This window comes from Rhineura floridana, chromosome 2 (genome assembly GCF_030035675.1).
Source record: "Rhineura floridana isolate rRhiFlo1 chromosome 2, rRhiFlo1.hap2, whole genome shotgun sequence".
NCBI classification, from domain to species: Eukaryota; Metazoa; Chordata; class Lepidosauria; order Squamata; family Rhineuridae; genus Rhineura; species Rhineura floridana.
The window spans coordinates 173,892,933-173,915,302 of record NC_084481.1 but is presented as its reverse complement, the minus strand read 5'-3'; the positions used below and the strand labels follow the sequence as shown (position 1 = coordinate 173,915,302).

The window sequence follows — 22,370 nt, the reverse complement described above, 5'->3', positions numbered from 1 at the left end:
AACAACCAGGTGTATATTATTAAAGAGAAAAGAAACACTGTATTTCTGTTGTAGACAGACAGTATTTGGATAACGAGGAGATGGGGCATGCAAGAGAGAACATGTGTTCACATCTCACTTTCTGCATGTGAACTAGCAATGCAGCACAGAGCCTTTTATACTTACGTTCTCATACAGTGCTTCCAGGGTTTCTAGATCGACTATTGAATCATCCACATTTAGTATAGCTATAGAAATTATAAAATAATACATTAGACAATAAACCACAAATGAGCTTGTTAGCTAATCTGTTGACACAAATAGAAAAAAATTGGTAACATATTTTCTTTCATGTGAATGCTTCTCCTACACACTATTGACATCATGGCTGTGAGAAAGACATTGAAAGAAAGCAGATGATGTCCTCTATAGGGAGATGTTTTTATTGCCCATTTGCTACAGAGACTGGATTACTAGCATGCATTCTGGAACAGGTGATTATTAGATTGTTCACAGCATAAATGTTAACATGATGCATGACAAAAAGTGATGTGGAACCCTAACTAGTTTATTGTATCATGAGCTTTTGTAGGCAAGTTGCCTTTTGTTCAGTGGCATTTAATTGAATCCCAGTGATGCGCTCAGACAGTGTGGAGGATAATTCAAGTTAATATGATGAAAAGTATGGGGATGCAACCATCCCATCATGCCAGCAAGAAGGTGCAGAAGAGGGGGAGGGGGGCAGATAGGCACCCTTTAAAGCCCCTGTTGAAACTGCACCCATAATCTATGAGTGGGTGTAGGAACCTATCCCAATACTTTCCATGTTATTCCTACCTCTGGTACCAAAGTTTCTGTTAAAGAAGTAATGTCCAGGAATGTACCTATTTTGTTAACGGAGGTATTACTGTATAAAATTCACAATTCATTTTAGATGTCTTGTGGATAGTGTGAAAGACGTGTGCATGAACAGCACCAATTCCACAATAAATTTCTGTGTGGAAGCACCTTTTTTATGTAATATTGCAGAAATTCATGAAAGGTTTTAACTTCTTCTTAAAGCAAAATGTTATTTTATAAAATCCACAAATTAAAGTTTTCCAGTCATTTAATTTCAATTCACCCATGCATCTTAAATATAAATTGCTTGCTTAAATTCAAATAATAGGAACATAAATAACATCAACTCTCAGTTATGACTGTACATCTGCCGAAGGCTTAATAGGTGCTATCTTTTGATTTTGATTGTATAGATTTCCTTCCCTATAAAAGGAGACGTGACCACTCACAACTGAAGATTTTAAAAGCTCTTGCTGAGGTTTTTCTGTGATGTTTGAGAGAGACAAGACAAACATCTTTAAATAATTATTTAAAAGTAATAAGGTTTCTCCCCTTCTACCTCTAACCTTATGATTTTACACTGTGAAATTAACCAGCAGGCTAGTAAATTTTCTCTGTGGCAGGCTAATTAATTCTATTAAAAGGTCCAGTGACATTTAGAATGCTTTACAATTTTGCCTGTCACTTATATGATTCTGTCCCTGATTTGGAAACAAAGGTAGTTAGGAAAAAAAGTATTATGAATGGCAAATATAAGACCTTAAGAAGTATGTAAGGTATATGGTCGTGACTATTACTGATTTCTAAAAAAATGCAATTGCTTCAGATCCAGAGCTGCATCTGAGGCACACACATAGTGCCTATCTGATGAACAGGTTTCCCATTTACTTCATTGGAGGAAACAGCCCTACTTATGCATCCTTTTTCATGTAAGAAACTGCCTTTGTAGAGAAGTGAATAAGGAAGACCATAGAGGTGGGGAACCTCTGCAAATCAGACTTCCCATTCCTGCCCAGAAGTAGAATTAGGGACAGAATTAGGGAGCACTACTGCACTGTTGATTCTTATAATGGATGGGAAAGCATATTATTGATTGCTGGTAGATGAACACTTTAGTATCGACAACTGGGAAGTCTTGGCCCATGAACGTCCCAAATGGAGGTCGGTTATTATCAAAGGTGCTGTGGACTTTGAAGAAGCACGAATACAGGGTGAACAGGACAAACGAGCTAAGCGGAAGGCATGTCAAACAAATCCTCATTGCAACCATCTTCCATCTGGAAACCTATGTCCTCACTCTGGAAGGTTGTGTGGATCCAGAATTGGCCTGTTAAAGACCTTATCTTGGAAGACAATCTTACTCGGCCATGAGTGATCGCCAATGAATAACTATGTATGTTTTTATTGCTTTGGATTATTCTGTGGTATCTTTGTATTCTTAACTTGTAAGTTGCTTTAAAACTTTTTTCTGTAAAAGCAATGAATACATTTTAATACTACTATTGGTTATGATAATTATATTACATTGTGTTCCACCAATTTGATTACACTTATGATATTTAAAAAGCTGATGAAAATGTTTATATTTAGGCAAAGATTTGAATCTAGGCCAAGGCTATGTATGGATGCACACTCAAGCAGCGGAAGGCAAGGTCTGTACCCCCCCTGTATTTCCTACTCAAATGACATACAGCCTACAAATCAAATGCTGCTTGTCTCTCTTTCTCTTCGCCCCTCCCCCAAACATGTTTTTGGCAAACTGTCCATCCTCCCTTCCAAGGCCTGGGAAGTAGATATTTTAAATCTTCATCAGTCATACTTTCTGTTTTTTGCTTTAATCTTATTATATGCTAATTTTCTCCTACTGTAAGAGGCATTGGCCAGCTGTTGTCAGAAAGAGAGGTGGGTGACTCATTATTTTACATAAAGATAAACAAATAAATATTAACTGCTGACAGCACATTTACATGTTGATTTGGCATTGATCTTCACATCATATGGTATCTGTATGAATCACTATTTCATCACCTATCGCTTCAGCTCTCATTTGGGTTTATATGTCTGAAAAGCCAATGTTTCCTGACATGTCAAAGCATGGTCAGTTATTTGAACACTTACAATGATAGGAAACAGAGTAATTAATTATCAGTTATTTAATCTATAATTTTTTAAAAAATTACTTAATTCACAGAGGACCCAAACTTCCAATACTAACTATCATAAAGCTATTTTAGCTTTTGATACCGTTGACCACGGTATCCTTCTGGATCGCCTGGAGGTGTTAGGCATAGGGGGCACTGTATTGCAGTGGTTCCATTCCTTCCTCTCTGATAGGCACCAAAGAGTAGCATTGGGGGATGAGACTTCGGACCCTTGGCCTCTCACCTGTAGGGTGCCACAGGGCTCCATCCTCTCCCCGATTGTATTTAACATCTATATAAAGCTGCTGGGGACTATCATCAGGAGATTTGGGCTGCAGTGTCACCAACATGAGGATGACACGCAGCTCTATCTCTCATTTAAATCTTCACCGAGGTTGGCTGTAGAAACCCTATCCAAGTGCCTGGAATCGGTGAGTGGCTGGATGGGAAGGAATAAGCTGAAGCTGAACCCTGACAAAACTGAGGTACTGTTCGTGGGAGACAAGGGAAGGTTAGGGGATTTGGACCTGGTGCTCAATGGAGTACAATTGCCCCTGAAAGACCAGGTCCATAGCCTCGGGGTCATTCTTGACTCCCAACTGTCCATGGAGACTCAGGTTTCAGCTGTGAGCGGGGCAGCGCTGTATCAACTTCATCTGATACGGAGGCTATGCCCCTACCTTCCCAATCATCTGCTCCCATTGTGGTACATGCCCTGGTCTCCTCTCGCCTAGACTACTGTAATGCGCTCTACATGGGGCTACCCTTGAAAACGGTCCGGAAGCTACAAATGGTACACAACGCGACGGCACGCCTGATTAAAGGCAGCTGCTGGCGAGATCATATCATTCCAGTGCTAAAAGAGCTGCACTGGTTACCAGTTGCTTACCGGGCCCAATTCAAGGTGTTGGCTTTGACCTTTAAATCCCTATACAGTTTCGGCCCAGTCTATCTAAAGGAGCACCTCCAGTATCATCAGCTATGCCGCCCAACAAGATCAGCCTCAAAAGACCTTCTCTCCATCCCATCAGTCAATACAGCCAAACTGGTGAGGACTAGAGAGAGGGCTTTTTCATTTGTGGCTCCCACCCTGTGGAACTCCCTCCCAAATGATCTCCGCCATGACCCTTCTATGATGACCTGGCTCTTCAGGCAGGCGTTTGGGGTGGGCTAGATTTTATCTTCATTGTTTTTAGATTTTTAATGTCTATGTATTGTATGCCTATTTTGTACGTCGCCCAGAGTGGCTGGACAGCCAGCCAGATGGGTGACTAATAAATTCAATAAATAAATAAATAAAATCCTCCGCTGTGAATTTTTGCTCTGCTTGGTGTTTTTAAAATGGATGCAGACCTGTGTGGTCCATGCCAATTTGTCAAATAAAAAGCACAAAATTGATAGGTGGAGATTCCTCATAAAGCTAGTCTACAGTATCAGCCTATAGGTGGGGTGGACGTGCAGAGCTGCCCTCCAGGCACCAGCATTACTTCAGCTTACCTGGATGGGGCAGGGTGGTGGCGAGGTGGGGCCTGCATGGGTGCACCAATGAGAGCTGCTATATGAACTGATACTGCTAGTATACATACATGAATACTGATTTAAGTCTTCCTGTACTTGAGTGTATGCAGTCAAAAACACATCACCCATACATGAAAGAGGTATCAGCGGACTCAGGGTAATAGTACAATGAAAGTGCAGGTAAAAACCCTAAGGGTAAAGACTCCCCCTCAAACAGAATACCACAATAACTCAATGACACAAAATGTTGAGAGACCAAGAGGAATATAACCCTGACAAATGGATGGGAGTGGCTAGAACGAAAGGACAGATACACACAGACAAATAAAAATCATAGAAATAAACATTATCTGGAGAGATTACTTCCTGGTTTACATTGAGAAGCTATTTCTAAATGTCTTCAGGGTTGAAAGTGAGGCTTGCCTATAGAAATCAATAGATATCCAAGATTTTTATGGAGCTGGAATTGGGCATCACTGTATCCACACACCTCTTGCCAAAAACAAAACAAACTCAATAGGTTGTAGCTAAGAGAAGAGTTACTGCTCTTTCTAACTCAGTTTAAAACCAACGAAGAAAAAACCCTGGTAATGCAATTTCTAAAGCAAAGGCAGTTTTCTGGGCCCATATTGTAGTCTTTGGAAGAGGATGGAGCAGGAAGAAAGTGATATATGATCATTCTACAGTGCAGTACACACTGGGTGCTGCAAGTCAGGTTGTGAGTGGTTTACAATCACCTTGCACTGTTAATCCAGATGAATTAGACCCTATTGTAGGTTTGGGGTTGAGCTGAAGGTAAGGCAGTAGTTTACAATAACCTTGAACTGTTATCCATTGCTTTTATCACTATATTACAGGTTGTGCTGAGAGATTAGTACACAAGATATCTGCAGTGTAGGAGTGGCTAGTGTGGTTGGACAGTGCTGTGCCACTGCTCTCTCAACACCAGCATTGTTGCTGCTTAACCTGCATGGTGTTAGGGGCAGGGGACAGCGCCCCAACACCACCACATTATCCTGGTGAGCAGCAGTGATGCTGCTGTTTGGTCACTGGTGACACAGTACTGTGCCAGTTACTCCTACTGCAGTGTGATTCACTGTTACACCCCCATTGCATGTTGGAGAATTGTGCTAAAAGGTAACTTACAACAAAACTGCAATGTAGTACACTGTTATATTTTAGGCCAGAGGTGGGCTACTAAAATTGCTCCCTCCTCCCAGGCCTAACCAAACATTCTATTTCATGCAGAAGCCTCATGCTCCATTGACTTGCATGCAGATTGATTACACTTTTAATATTTAAAAAAACTAAAAATAAATGTTGTGAATGAAGTTCGGCCCATGCCAGAGCAGAGACAATTTTTGATAACTTTTATCTTTTAACCCTCTCAGCCACAGTTACCTGAGCTCACACACACCAGGGCTACACTGCAACATTTTATTGCTGAGCCCTGCTTGTATTCACTAAGGTGAAATTATAGCAGCAAAGCCTAATATGTTTAGGAACTAGACTCCAAAACAGCTACTAAAAGCTCATTTTTATGTTTAATCTTTGTGAGCCTTCCTCCTTACACTGTCAATTAGGTTAGAATATCTCAGCTACACCTCACAATCTGTCAAAAGGAAATAGATGCTTGCTGTGAGAAACTAGTAATTTTATTGGGTTCCTCTGCTTTAAAAATCTGCTACTAGGATAAGTCTGGTTTCTGAACTGCTTTTTGTAGGGAAATTGAGGCAAACATTTTTATGTGACCCTACGGTGTCTGCTTACAACAAGAATTTATATACGTAAGGATAATTAGTGCAGTATTGTGCCCATTAATATATAATAACCATCAGCCGGGACAAAAAACAGATCAGCATGATGCATTGCATTCAACCAAAGTGCCACACATAAAAATCCTTGCTAACTGCATTACACAAGAATACAGCAGTACTGGAATAACAAACTAAAAACAAAAACTTAATAAAAAGAGATACTTTATATCTAAAATGTCACTATTTTTCCACCCCTCTTTTTTCATTCAAACAGTGTGAACAAAGGGATAGAACAAGATTTAAGACATTTTATGAATTAATTTGAAAATACATAAAACTGTAGGCATTCTTAACGATTTAACTCTAAAGATTCCTCTAAATTAAGATGAGATTGGCAGCTTCCAAAAATCTGATAACAGCAAATATGCTAAGCAGTAATTTCAACAGAATCATCATCATTATCATCATCATCATGTCTTTCCTCTAAGTCTAAGGGGTTCAAGGTGGCATACATGGTTCTCCCCCTCCCTATTTTATCATCAAAATAACCCTGTAAGGTAGGTTAGGCTGAGAGGTGATGATTGGCCCAAGATCCCACAGTGAGCTTCATGGCTGAGTGGGGATTTGAACCTGGGTTTTCCAAATCCTAGCCCAGCACTATAACCACTACACCACACTGGCTATCAAATCAGCTTGTGTTTTATACCCTAGAATGGCAGAACTATTTGGTACCAGACAGAAACATTTTTTTCAATGAAATCTGTACCCCTGATCCAATTAGTCAAAAGTTATGTTGGTAAATCCTGTATTGTTTAACTAATCTGGCCTGTTTATTTCAGATATGTTGACACACAAGCTCTTCCAAAAGTTCCTTCTACTATTTGACTGTCATGTAAAAATGCTATAAGATTTATGAGGCAGAAAAGCAGTCTGGGTATATATGTGGGCTTAGAAGGTTAGGAAAGCTCAACTGCTGCATGAAATCATGAGCAAAAGACTCGGGCAACTCATGTTAACCTAACCACTTCAGGCTTGGTGCCCATAGGCAGATGCACAAATACCATATGCTTCAAATTATCCAGAACAAAGGAAATAACGTTTAAAGGAAATTGTTTCCCAACTTCTGAGTTGTATATTAGAGCTTGTCCTGTATTATATGGACAGCAACACACACCTACCTTTCAGAAAAGTTATATACTATATGGAAGTAACACAGTTTTTAATTTCTGCATACAATAATCTGTTACCAAAGCCAGCAGTACCTTATTTATCATGTTTATTTATTTATTTAATTTATTTATTTAATTACATTTTTAAACCGCCCTATAGCAACAAGCTCTCAGGGCGGTGTACAAAAGATAAAAACAGGTTAAAACACAAATAAACATGAAAACAATACAGTATAAAAATATATATATAAACAAAATTAAGACAAAGACAAATTAAAGTAGAATTTAAAATGCCTGGGCAAAGAGGTAGGTCTTTACCTGGCGCCGAAAAGATAACAAAGAAGGCGCCAGGCGTATCTCATCAGGGAGGGCATTCCATAACTTGGGGGCCACCACCGAGAAGGCCCTAGCTCTAGTTATTACTCTCCGGGCCTCCATATGCGTTGGAACCCGGAGAAGGGCCTTCGACGTCAGGCGCAGTGAACGTGCTGGTACATAGCGGGAGAGGCGTTCCACCAGGTATTGCGGTCCAATGCCGTTAAGGGCTTTATAGGTAAGAACCAACACTTTGAATCTGGCCCGGAAACATACTGGTAGCCAGTGCAGCTGGGCCAGGACAGGAGTTATATGATCATATTTTTTAGTCCCGGTAAGAACTCTGGCCGCAGCATTCTGCACTAGCTGAAGTTTCCGAACCGTCTTCAGAGGTAACCCTACGTAGAGTGAATTACAGTAGTCCAATCTAGAGGTTACCAGAGCATGGATAACTGTGGCAAGGTGCTCCCTGTCCAGATAGGGTTGTAGTTGGGCTACCAGCCAAAGCTGGTAGAACGCATTCCGTGCCACCGAGGCTACCTGAGCCTCCAGTGACAGGAGCGGATCTAATAAGACCCCCAAACTACGGACTTGCTCCTTTAGGGGGAGTGTAACCCCATCTAGGGTAGGTCGGACATCAACCATCTGGGCAGAGAGCTCCCCCACCAACAGCATCTCAGTCTTGTCAGGATTGAGTCTCAGTTTATTAGCTCTCATCCAGTCCATTATCGCGGCCAGGCAGTGGTTTAGTACATCAACAGCCTCACCTGAAGAAGATGAAAAGGAGTAGAGCTGCGTATCATCAGCATATTGCTGGAAACGCACTCCAAATCTCCTTATGACCTCACCCAGCGGCTTCATATAGATATTAAAAAGCATGGGGGACAGAACCAAACCCTGCGGGACCCCATATTGGAGTACCCAGGGATTCGAGTAATGCTCCCCAAGCACCAACTTCTGGAGACGATTCTCAAGGTAGGAGCACAGCCACTGCCAAGCAGTGCCTCCAACTCCCAAGTCCGCAAGTCGCCCCAGAAGGATACCATGGTCGATGGTATCAAAAGCCGCTGAGAGGTCCAGGAGAACCAACAGAGTTACACTCCCTCTGTCTTTCTCCCGACAGAGGTCATCATACAGGGCGACCAAGGCTGTTTCTGTACCAAACCCCGGCCGAAAGCCCGATTGAAATGGATCCAGATAATCAGTTTCATCCAGGAGAGCCTGGAGCTGGCGAGCGACCACACACTCTAAAACCTTGCCCAGGAATGGAACATTTGCTACCGGTCTATAGTTGTCAAGGTTTTCAGGGTCCAAGGAGGGTTTTTTTAGGAGCGGTTTCACCACCGCTTGTTTCAGACAGAGTGGTACCACTCCCTCTCATAAAGAGGCATTGATCACCTCCTTGGCCCATCTGGCTGTTCCATTTCTGCTAGCTTTTATTAGCCACGAGGGGCAAGGATCCAGAGCAGATGTGGTCCAAGCACCTTGTCCACATCCTCGAGCTGTACCAACTGAAATTCATCCAATAAAACAGGACAAGACTGTGCTCTGGACACCTCATTAGGATCAACTGCTACAATATTGGAGTCAAGGTCCCGGCGGATGTTCGTGATCTTATCTTGTTATTGCACTATAGTTGTTGCATAAATTATCAAGTGTCTTCTTTAACTAGCAGAATGACAGAATTATCCAAAGCTCTTTCATAAGCTAGGGAAGAGAGTCTCAATACAAAATTCACTATAGTTTCACTATATAGCAGTGGTTTCCAAACTTCACCCCCCCCATGGATCACTTAAAAATTGCTGAGGGTCTTGGCAGACCACTTAATGATTTTTCAGTCTGTTGTAGCAATTGTAATATACTGTGCTAGATGCTCTATGGTTTTAATTGTATTTTTATTGCTTCTTTTATTTTTTAAATATTGTATTTTATATATTGTACTTTATTATATTACAAGTTGAATTCTATGGAATTCAAATTGTAATATAACTAAATACAATGTAAAAATAAAAAGCAATAAAATACAATTAAAAATCAATATGAATATTTAATGTCAAAGGGTATCAAAGGCTACTAGCCATGATGGCTATGCTCTGCCTCTACAGTGAGAGGCTGTATGCTTCTGAATACCAGTTGCTGGAAACCACAGGAGGGAAGAGTGCTCTTGCAGTCAGGTCCTGCTTGCAAGGTATTGGACTGGCCACTGTGAGAACAGAATGGTGGACTAGATGGGCCATTGGCATGAGCCAGCAGGCTATTCTTATGTTCTCATGTGCCTGCTGTGTCCATCCTGCTCACATTCTGGGCGGACTGTTGAGTTCTAAGTACGATGGAGGAATTGTTGTGGCCACTATTTACAGCCACTGCTCCTGCCATTCTGCCACAAGAGGTCCTTTATAACTTTCTTCCAAAAATTACTAGAGATTATATCCCTAGAGTCACCAGTTAATGGACTTCAGGAGGCAGCATTGTGAATATTCTTTCCACTAGGAACTGCAGTGTGAACAAAACAGGAACTCTGCAGGATAATTTGCAGCTCACATAGCTTTATTTATACAACAAAGAGTCCTGTGGCACCTTAAAAGATGTCTCTGGGCCAAGTTGGAGGCAAATGGCTGTTTATTCTCAACACTGCCACCAGTGTAAGTCCTAACAGAGGCTTCATCAAAGATCTGCCATTATGTATATCTGCTGCTCAGTTGCAGTGCTGAAAGGAAGAACCCTGACAAAGCTTCTGTTGACATTCACACGATGGAGGAGAGGAGGTGAAAGTCCCCATTGCCTCTGTCTCAAATGAACTTCAGTGGGAGTGAATGATGGGATACACAATAAAGAAAGGATTCTGACAAATTCCTGATGGTCTATGATGTCCTTGGAATGAGCACTTGTTAAAAATTTCCAAATCTAAGTAGCATTTTAGAATTTCCTACAGCTATTAATTACGTTCCAATGAGGAGACCTACAAGGTCATTCCATATGTCAACAAAGTGAAAAACACTTTGATTTCAGTCAATAATAGTGATGAGGAGGCAGAGGTCTGGGAATGCACAGGCTGGAAAGACGCAATATGACATGCTAATATATATTTACTTTTTACAAGACACATCCTCTATTTTAATTTGGCACAGAAAGATTTTGGTTTTCTTCAAGTGAAGTGCTCAAAGCACACTACAAGGTTATAAGAGCATTCTCTGTACTCAATACTGTTGCCTTTTGGCTGGCAGACAGCGCTGATCTACCTTTTTCAGTAACAGCACGTCACCCTCTCCTAAGAAACATCTGTGGATGATTCCTCCCACAAATGTGGCAGTCCTCAATTTGTTAGCTAGTAATCAAATGCAAACTCAAACATCTGTGTACCAGATGTACAGAGCTACACATACTACCACTGCTAGACTACACGAAAATTGTCAAGTATGTCAGTTATTGGGATTAGAGATGGCTGAAGGTAGAAATCTCTCAAGGCAAAACCCTACACCACCCTTAGGAAGCATTACATTTTCTCCTTATTGCTTCTCTTTCATCATCTTCCTAGTTTTGTATGGACACCTACAGATGTAATAGGGTTTCACAGCAGAAAAGCTGTAAAACACTGGTGTAACCTCAATGGTTATTTAAAAATAATTTCTTTGGGCGCTATGACTTGGATCCAGAGATGTCTTTGCACAAGCAGAAAGGCCAAGTTCTTCCCAATTCCCTGCCCCACAGCAGCACCCCATGCCCAATCAAATGCTGTTCCAAAAGTTCCTTCAACCTTAATTGAATATTTTTTGTGCGGGAGGGTGCAGGGGACAGTATTAGTTATTATTATTATTTATTTATTAGATTTATATCCCACACTTTCTCCCAGTAGAAGCCCAAGGCGGCAAACAAAAAGCACTAAAAACTCTTTTAACACATCATAAAAACAGATTTTAAAACATATTAAAACAAAACAACCATTAAAAACATATTAAAACAAAACATCTTTAAAAACATTTTTAAAAGGTTTAAAAACATCTATCTTTTTTTTTTTAAAAAAGGTTTAAAAACATATTAAACATATTAAAAAGCAATTCCAACACAGGCGTAGACTGGGATAAGCAAAAGTACTTAAAAGTAGCTGGGTGAGGAGTCAGGAGAACCTTGTTGCATGAGTTGAGTTTTACTCGTCTATTTCTGGATCCAACACTGTGTTTTAATTTAATTTTTCTGTCAATGCAGGTACATGTTGACAGTTCATCTCTAAGTTTTGGGAGGGGCTGTAGGTCAGTGGTACAGACATGCTTTGCATGCAGAAGGCTTCAGGTTGAATTCCTGGAATCTCCAGGTGGGACTGGGAAAAATTTCCTTTTGAAACCCTGAAGAGTTCCTGCCAGTCAGTGGTCTGACTTGGTATAAGGCAGCTTCTTATATTTGTTGCAGCTGATGTAAAATGATGAGATAATTCCCTATGACTTCAATATAATTATCCTCCCTTTTCAAACGTACTCACCCAGAACAGTTGACAGTATTGGGACATCTTTTTTACTTGCAAATGTTTATGAATACTTTATTCTATCAACATTTACCATGGAAATTTCAACACTCTGTTGAAATTATTTAGCAGTTACAGCACAAGCCTTGAGCAGTTTAAATATCCGGAAGCAAAGACATGTAAAACTGTGCAATTCTTATACTCTGTTGCACTACAGCAGTCTTAACTCTGTACTGTAAAATGAGGCACTAAAAATGTTAAGGAACTTAATGAGCACATTAACAGAGAGAAACTGCTCCGCCACATGTAGCATGGGGAAATAAAAATAAGGTATATGTACTTAATTGAGTTAAAGTTTGTGTCATGAACACTGTAGTGAGGGAAAATGGAAGGAAACCAGTATATTTTAAACCAACACTTTTTTTTACTAATTTGTCAACCTTAATTGTAGAGTCCAAGTCTCAGATGGGCTACAAATATATAAATACTGGGTTGTATCTATCAAAGTCATCCCATTTGAGCAAGGGCTTCCCTTGTGCAACAGAACTTCCTCTCTCTCTCCTCTCCCCATGCAGCAGCCCCAGACAGATGGGGGGGGACGCGATGGAGGACACGGAGCAGAGAGTCTTGAACAAAACGGGCAACTGGTTTTATTTAAACACTGGTTTTCTAGAATTCATATTCTAGAAATATGAATTCTTCCCAGCTCTTTCACTTTATTTCAATCACTTAAAGTATATACAGAACAACACTGCCATGGTTTCCATTCTGGTTTTATGACTAATTTTATTCATAATATGCTCTTTATGATTTTTATGTACACCATTTAGAGACTTAGGTAAATAAATAAATAAATAGACTTTCAAATGGAATTGGCATTTTTATTTGTAAAAAGTTGTATGTTCCATTAAAATATCAAAATTGCTATTTAAAACTCCAAATTTGACATGCAGATTGTTTCATGGCCTGGTCCTATGAAACACTATGCTAGGATAGGTGCACACACACCTGCAGGACTGCCACTGCCACCAACCCGGAGCTCTCCTGACCTTGCTGCCACCATTTTGCCCTACTGAGTATCTGTCCTAATAAATGTATTACTGGCAGTGGTGTGGGATGCCACTGTCTCCACCTCCTCTCCCCATGAGCCACCACTGGCTGACAGCACTGAACATAAAGTTTTTAGATACTGTGTATTGGTAGCTGGAATCCAATCCCTCCCAGTCCCAGTGTATCAACAACCATTGGAATGACATTTTACAATTAGAGATCCCAAACATTTAATTCTAGGGGTTGTTTGTTGGCTCCTGAGCTGGCTGTTTTGCTGTTCCGTACAAGATTGCCACTTTAGCTGTAGCAATCTTAGGACAGGATTGCCTATTCTTTCTTAAGCAAGGAATTATTAAAAATGCACAAAGTGATGTACATATTTTCTATGAGAAAAGGCTAAGCATTTAGGAAATTTAAGTTAAGAAAAAGTGGCAGCTATGGCAGAGATATATAAAGTTATGCATGGTGTAGAGAAAGTCAGAATAGACAGCATTTTCCCCCACTTCTCAAAGCACTACAATTTGGGATCCCTCAATGGAATGGATTGGCAGCGAACTGACATCAAACAAAGAAGTACTTCTTCATATAATACATAATTTATTAAATTCATTGCCACAGGATGTGTCAATGAGCACTAACTTAGCTTTAGATGGGGACTAGAGGAATTAGTGGCTAATGGGGAGTAGCAACAACTGTACACTTAGATAGCAAAATGGAACTTTCAGTTCAGAGCAAGTGTGCCTCTGATTTCCAACTTCACGTGCAGAAAGCCAACTGTGGGCAGAGTTATTGCCTATTCCATGTTACCTGGAAGAAGCTGGCTGGTCACTATGGGAAACTAGGTGCTTGTGGACAAGATGGACCCTTGTTCTGGTCCAGCAGGGCTCTTCTTATGTTAAGAAGGAAAATATTTCTCTTAATAACTAGAGCTGAAAAATTTAAAACAAGGAAAGTTCTGCATAGCTATAAAATGTGTGATATAAAATATGAATCTGAAGGTATTCATGTCAGTAATTAGTAATTACCTTGTGAAAACTTGTCCACACACAAGGTCTCTATAGAGATTCAAGTAACACTCACCTTGTTGTATGTCCTTCATCTCCAAATGTAAACTGGAAATCAAAATTCCAACAGCTTGAGATCTCTTTCCATCCAACAGTTTGATAATCTGGGGGAAAAGTGTAGTCATATTTACATGTCTAAATAAATGTGAAATGTAAAGCAAGCAAAAATAAAAAACCCTGTAAATTAAATGTATTTCCTTTTTTCTTTATCTTTTGAAGTTTTTTTAAAAAAATGTGTATATCTCATGCTGGCAACAGATGGTAATATAAAAACTCACATTGCTGTGAGGGGGAAAAGCTTGCACTGTTCTATGAATTCAACAGGCCTGTAACAAGAGCTTTACAACCAGTATGGAAATCCAGCAAAAGTATAACCTGGAATGGTTTTCCATACATTTTTATGGCACTGCCTATCAGCCTACAGAACAGGAAAATAAAATGTGCACTATACTGTCAAAAGAAAGCACCTTTCCCTTCTGTCAGGCCCAGGATGAGACTCAGGAACCAGACCAGAGGTTGTAAGTAATTCGTGTTTTATTAGGGTAATGTCCAAGCAAAGACTGCGTCTTCTCATGAAGCAATACAGGGATACAGGTCCTGCGGCATTGGGAGAAAGTTGACAGAGCAAGGGGCTGCTTCCCGCCTGTTCTTTAAGAAGGGGCCAAACGGGCGCGCAACCTTTCGCTCCTCCTTAACTGCTCCTCAGGTACTGCCCGCCTTCCCCCCCTTCTCTCCTGTCTTTTCAGCTGTCTATGTGTGCGCGGTGAGGGGGGAAGCATCGGCCCCTCCTCTTCTGAAGTTTCCGATTCCAGTATGGGGGATAGGGGAGGAGCTGATGGTAAACTGCCTCACCGCTTTTCTGCTGTGGGCAGCCCTCCCTCTTGCTCTGAGCTTCGGACAAGGGGAGGCGTGAGAATGTCCAGGGAGGATTCTGAAACTTCAAAGCTCTCAGGCTCCCCGTTGCTAGGCGACCCTATCACTGGCATTTCCTCTGTTTCGTCTTCACTCCAAAGGGGGGAAGTTCCTCCCCCTCCCCTCTGCCATCCTTCTGAATCCTCTTCTCCCAACTCCCCGGGACCCCAGCTCTGCCTCTCGACACCTTCCACCAATTTTAAGGGGAAAGAGTTAAGTACATGCTTAACTCTTCCACTGAAATTTCTGGCTTGGATTAGGGCTGGCTCAAGACATTTTGTTACCTAAGGGTAAAGGATAAAATGGCATCCTCCCCCTCCTGTTGCACATATAGAAGGCTACTAGACTGGCAGCTGTATCTTACTTTGATGATGGCAAGAGGACTGTGCCTCCACTGTAGCTATGGGTGCCTACCTATCTTAGGAGGTGCAGGGCAGGCTGTGTGGCACACACAATTTTGTTGTTCAACACTTCTCCAACACTTCTCATCCCCCAGTATCTGTTGCCTAAAGCAACTGCCTCACTCGACCTATTGGTAAGGGTGGCCTTGATTTAGATTCATATGTTCAGGGCCTATACATGTAGGAGTGTCCTGGGTCCCGGGGATCTTACATCCTTTACGTTTTTGGGAGCAGGGTCCCAGTATCTCCAGCATCCTTTCCTGCTGATTGGAGCCAATTGGAGTCTTAATCTCAATCCAGCATCAAAAAGGGGGGAGGGGTAAAATGTGTGATTCTGTTCCAGCCCAAAGCCAGGAGCAGTAGGGGAGGAGGAGGGAAAGACAAGAGAAAAAAAATGTGTGGGCGAGGGGAAGTGTGTATGTGTGTGTGATGGTGTCCTGCCCAGAGTGCAAGTCACAATACGAAGGCGAGACTGGAAGTAATTCTTATTTTATTAAAGTAACGGTTACATCAAAAGCAGTGCGCTTCATAGACCTAGCTATGCTGACTCACTAATGACCCTAACTAGGCTAGCTAGACATTCTCTGCAGTGTATGGTGTAAGTTGTCTCAGTACCCCAATCAAGGGGGCGCCACCTTAAATAGGGAAGGCCTTAGCCCGTAATCTCTGACTCCTGCGAAGTATCACCTTCTGACCATCCTGCTTCTCACGTCGTCTTGCGCGGGGTGAAAGGGGGTGAACCTCCGTCTGCTCATCTGACAGCAAAGGCTCGCTAGGTGCTGGCTCAATCTCGGGGGGGAGGTTGGTGGGGAAGCATTTGAAGTGCCAGGCGGGGAATCCTGGGGGGGTGGAGTTGGCAAGCACACCAGATCGCTTGCCAACGGCTCTGTTGGAGTGCTTGCAGTCGCAGTGGGAGCCACGTTGATGGGAGGGCTGTCCGTGGGAACTTGCGGGCTGTCAACATCTCACCCTCCCTCAGTGTCCTTGAAAACCTCCTCCTCCTCCTCCGAGACTTCTCCCTGATCCACCTGGGGGAACTGGGGCTCAACAGATGGTGGTTCAGGTCTTAATGATGTTGTATATATCGGTGTCATGCATGGTAAAGTGAAATGCCGATGAATATGCCTAAGAATGTGTGTGCATGTGTTCGTGTGTAGCGTAGCCAACACCAAGCATCAAGAATTTCCATGCTTAAGTTTCCTCCTAAAACTTAAGCTCTGCTCAAATGTCGTTACTCTGAGTCTTAGTATGACAACCAAGAAGGGAAACTCAGCAAAGGAAGCTCCTTACCTCACAGGATCTTAATATATTTGCTCATGTATGTGCGCAGAAAATAGTAGATCTAGACTGAAGGCAACACACGGAGATCTGCACTGATTGTTGCAATACATCAGTAAGGGAAAGTACTCCAAACAAAGTGACTGAAAGCTACTTTTATTGTATAATCTTAGAAGGGGTGTGGCTGTGCGGACCATGGTGTGACTATCAGGAAGGGACCTTGCACTTCCAAATTTGGCATTACATTACTGTATACATGTCTATGTAGAAGTGAATTTCATTGAATCCAATGAGACTTACTCCCGATTAAATGAGTATGAGACTGCAGTCTTAATTAGTTTAATTTAGTTCCCATTGAAATTAATGGCACTTAACTTGAGTCATAACTGGTCCCACTGATTTCAACGGGATTTAAGTTCAACCAACTTAGTCTGGAACCAATGCCAAAGGGATTTAAATCTACTTAACACTGGCTGTAATGTGTCCAGTTTTAATTCTTAGAATAAAAGTCCAATAAATCCTCTACAGTTTTCTGAACTTTTGCCTACAAAATAGCTGGTATAATTTATGGATTTTTCAGTCTTATCTACTTTTAAAAAAAAATTTAGGGTAGGAAGAAAAGTTACCATGAGGTAAAATCTACTAGTTAAATGGAAGTTTATAACAGACATTTTTGAAGTTATGCATGTTATTTGATGAACTTGGCAGCAGATTAACTTCTAATAGGGGTAATTATAGGCTTAAGTAGAGTGCAATTTGTATAGCATTCACTGACCCTCAGACTGACCCTTTTCAGAGAAAAATTCATAGGCTGTCGTAAACCCCATTAGGGATGCCTAGTTTGAGGTAAAACCTTTCCAGACGATACCTCATACAGGCAACATGACATTTGAAACTACCACATTTGTAGGTATGCTCTAAAGATATGATCAGGCTACCTCACACAACTTTCCCACTAAAGTATCTTATTTTAAACTGTGAATACCTTTAATATCGCATAATTTAAAAATAATAAAGGCTCCCTTCAGAATAAAACAAGCTTTAAATTTATAGCCTTTTATGGGAAGAGGTACATGTGGTCACAATTACAGATGACCAAAGTAGGCTCTAGCTACCTGAAATAATCTGAGCAAAATAATCACAACTCCTGTATGGCTACAGTTTTTCACCCTGGATACCAAAATGATTGTTAGCAAAGAGATTAAAGGCCCACATAGACATTGGTTGCCTGTGAGCCTTGAGAGGTATCTAAACACTTACTGGGGTGTCCTTACAGCTTGGGACTGTTGGCCTGCAAATATCTTAATTGCTTGTTATTTTTGCCTTTGATATAGATATGGGAATGGCTGTTAAGTAGCAGCACCACTTTCACACCATTGTTGTTTCATTATATTAGGTAGATGGGCTGAGAGGCAGGGAATTACAGATATAAGCCTGTGTGAAATTGTTATTCTTGTGATACCAGACCACTGAAGACCAGCTGATGGTCAAAATGTATTTGGTGTTCATTATGAACAAAATATTCAGTGTTTGTTCATTGCAGTGGCACATAAAGTTTTGTACTTTTAATACTTGTGGCTATAATATTTGTTTATAAGGCTGACAAATACATGAGTATTTGTTTATTTATTAATTTCAATTTCCCACCCTTCACTGCAAGATCCCAAGGCAGGTTACAGTACTTTAAACACAATAAGATAAATTTTAAACAAATTTCAGTTAAAATAACAGAGTGGGTCCTAAAATATCTATCTCTCAAGTGTCCAAGGCCAGGGTAAACAGGTAAGCCTTCAGCATATGACAGAAACTGTATAATGCAGGTGCCAGGTACACCTCTATGAGGACAGAATCCCACAACTTAATTCTGCTCTCTCCCAGGCTGCCATTACCTGAATTTCTGTCAGTAGTGGAACTACTAAAAGGGCCCCCTCTGCCAATCTTACCACCTGAGATGTTTGTAGGGAAGCAGGCAGTCTTTCAGGTATTTGGGGTTAAGTCATTTAGGGCTTCTTTATGTGACCACCTTGAAACAAACTGTAAGCCCAGAAATGAATTGACAACCAATGCAGCTGTTTTAAAACAGGGGTTATAGTTGACAGCCAGTGTGGTGTAGTGGTTAAGGTGCTGGACTACGACCTGGGAGACCAGGGTTCAAATCCCCACACAGCCATGAAGCTCACTGGGTGACCTTGGGCCAGTCACTGCCTCTCAGCCTCAGAGGGAGGCAATGGTAAACCACCTCTGAATACCACTTACCATGAAAACCCTATTCATAGGGTCGCCATAAACCGGGATCGACTTGAAGGCAGTCCATTTCATATCTAGTTCTAAACAGAATCCCAGCCAGTAATCTGGTTGATGCTTTGTGGACCAGTTCAAGTTTCTAAGTTCCTCTTTATACTGGTAGTTCACCAACAGAGATGGAATTACCAGGGAGATAAAGGGAGTTTATTCCCATAAATTCTCTCAGGAATCATCTTCTCAAGTTTTTACATACTAATGGTCATAAGTAACACCCATAAACAGTAATGCTAAATGATTAAATGAATAATTGTGTGTGTGTGGACTGCCTTCAAGTCGATTCCGACTTATAGGTGACCCTATGAATAGGGTTTTCATGGTAAGCGGTATTCAGAGGGGGTTTACCACTGCCTCCCTCTGAGGCTAAGAGGTAGTGACTGGCCCAAGGTCACCCGAATAATTAGCAAAGGTTAATTTGGGAAATGAAAACTCATAATACAATCAAGTTCAGAAAAAGAAAATATTTTTTCCAGGGCATTTTACCTGATAATCTAACATTCTCAGATCATGGTCAATTTTAAAGGGGTAGTAGGAGCAGGAAGAAAATCTGCTGAAATCAGGGAAGTCAATTCCCCCTGCCCCGTTCCCCCTGTGCTATTTGGCTTCAGAGACAAAAAACAGCCATAGGAGTGATTTTGGGCTGGAAATTACTTCAGGCCTCCAATCTGGATTATGAACTCATCCCAGGTCAGAGCCCCACAACTGCTTTTTCCTCCGAAAAGCATGCTTTTATTTGGGAGGAAACAGCAGCGTTTATTGTAATGTGTAATTTGCCCCAAGTTAGGCACTTTAAGACTTACTGATTTAAGTGGGAGCATTAATTATGCATTTAACTTTTTCCCACTGATATCAGTGAGATTTCAGTTTTTTAAAGTATTTCTTTAAGGATTTTATATCCTGCTCTTCTTTCCTAAGGAGAGCATAGCAGCATACATTAAAAACAATATGCACACAACAATAACAATAACAGGCTTCACTTGTGCATCATAGAACCCTACATTTATTTTGCAAAATGACTATGGCCATCACTCCTCAAGCTACACAATTGTTATAAGGTCACTAAATCAGGCCCTTAAGAACACAAGAAGAGCCCTGCTGCATCAGACTAAGGGCCTATCTAGTCCAGCATTCTGTTCTCACAGTGGTAAACCAGATGTTTGTGGGAACCAGGGAACAAGTGTATAGCACTATCACCTTGTAATTCCTAGGAATTGGTATTCAGAGCACTAGCAGATGGTGTGGTGGGGCACTGGCCCTCACCTGACCTCTGGTCGGTTGCATTGCAGCAGCTAACTGAGAGGTAGAGGGGAAGGGGCAAAGAGGTAGTGAGGCTGGCACAGTGCAAATGCATTGACAGGAGTATAGGATTGACTCTGCTAGTGCAGCGTTTGCACTAAACACACCTTGCCATTACTTCATCCCTCCCCTCCCCTTCTACCTTCCAGAAAGCAGCAATGGTGTGATTGACTGGTTGTTGTTATATGCGTTAAAGTCTATTACAACTTATGGCGACCCTATGAATCAGCGACCTCCAATAGCATCTGTTATAAACACCCTGTTCAGATCTTGTAAGTTCAGGTCTGTGGCTTCCTTACTGGAGGTCAGGTAAATGCCACCATCCCCCATGTTATCCACTACTGAATCTGATGCATTTTACCTCTGATACTGGAGGTACAGTCATCATTGTACTGATAGACTTATCCTTCATGGCCTAATCCCCTTTTAAGTTTGCAGATATCACTAAGTGATAGTGAATTCCATAGTTCAGAGGTTATTATTATTATTATTATTATTATTATTTATTAGACTTTTATACTGCCCGACTAGCAATAGCTCTCTGGGCGGTGAACACGGAGAATACAATAAAATACACAATATAACACAATAAGAACATATAAAATAAGAACAATCTAAAATCAGTACAACAAATATGAAAATCAGGTTGCCAACCTATTGCCTGTATATATCATGGTGCCCATGAAGGACTTCAATGGCACCCCTGGCAGACAGCCCAGAACCTGAGCTTTCATTGTTTTAAAAAGGTAAGTCTCTAGCCCTTTTAGAAGGAAGGTTATGGAGCAAAATGTGCAGGTACCCTTCTAAGCAATTTCTCTGAAATGAGCCATTCTGGCTGCTTCTGCCTGTCAGTGTTATTAGTCAATGAATGATACCACAGCTGTGACTGATAAGGGAGTTGTTTGGACACTAGGCAATAAGAATCTCTGGGGTCGTAATGAGCTGCTGTTTTGCCCTCCCTCTTAGTACACTTTTCCTGCCTCAGTCTTTCTCTTTTCTTTTTTGTGAAGTCCTTCAAATCTCCATAGTTTGCTCTTTTTCCCTAGCAACTAGGATGCATCTTTCCTGTGCTGAGCTTGCCTGAGAGTAGGTAGTTATTTTCTGCAAATACTACTACACAATAATTGCAGGTGAATGTTAAAAAAATCTGCCTCCTCCTAAAAGGAACTTATGAAAACTTTGCAAAGAGGCTTAGGCATGTCTACTGCTTTGCAGGAGCTAAAGACCAGGGACTCGTTCACTGTAAAGTTAACTTACAGTACAGTGGTATTCCACTCACAAGTAAGTCTCTCTGTGTTTAATAGTGCTTAATTACAGGCAGGTCTAGCCTTAGGATAAATAACACCGTGGGTGAGGAGTTCCTGTGGCACTCCCCTTGCGGTCAGGTTTGCAGGGTCACCCAGAGGGTTTATGGGATCTAGTGCAGGTGTGATGTTGGGGGTCCTGCTGCTGCTCCATAAAAACGTAAAGGTGTCCCCGCACTTCTAGTGCGAGTCGTTTCCGACTCTTAGGGTGATGTCTTGCGATGTTTACTAGGCAGACAGTATATATGGGGTGGGATTGCCAGTTCCTTCCCTGGCCTTTCTTTACCCCCCAGCGTATGCCAGGTACTCATTTTACCGACCACGGATGGATGGAAGGCTGAGTGGACCTCGACCCCTTTTACCGGAGATTCGACTTCCTCCTTCCGTTGGAATCGAACTCCGGCCGTGAGCAGAGCTTCAGCTGCGTTACCGCCGCTTACCACTCTGCACCACAGAGGATCTACAAGGACCTGTATAAGTGTGTACAAAACTGAGGGCCACATGTGAGAATTATTGCATGCACAGACTTTTTTGTTGTTATGTGCCTTCAAGTTGATTACGACTTATGGAGACCCTAGGAATCAGTGAC

The 22,370-nt window shown here is 41.5% G+C and overlaps 1 protein-coding gene across 6 annotated transcripts in view; it reads right to left on the bottom strand.

Annotated features, from left to right (window-relative positions):
- LOC133377431 (formin-like) overlaps positions 1–22,370 on the bottom strand; it is a 234,409-nt gene that overhangs the window by 116,404 nt on the left and 95,635 nt on the right. For all 6 annotated transcript variants that reach the window (XR_009760707.1, XM_061611483.1, XM_061611487.1 and 3 more), the window contains exons 6-7: positions 14,306–14,393; positions 166–227 (exon numbers count right to left, since the gene is read on the bottom strand). Coding sequence is in view for 5 of the 6 variants with exons in the window: in XM_061611483.1 (XP_061467467.1) it covers positions 166–227; positions 14,306–14,393 (150 nt within the window). In the remaining variant the exon portion in view is untranslated. The remainder of the gene's footprint in view (positions 1–165; positions 228–14,305; positions 14,394–22,370) is intronic.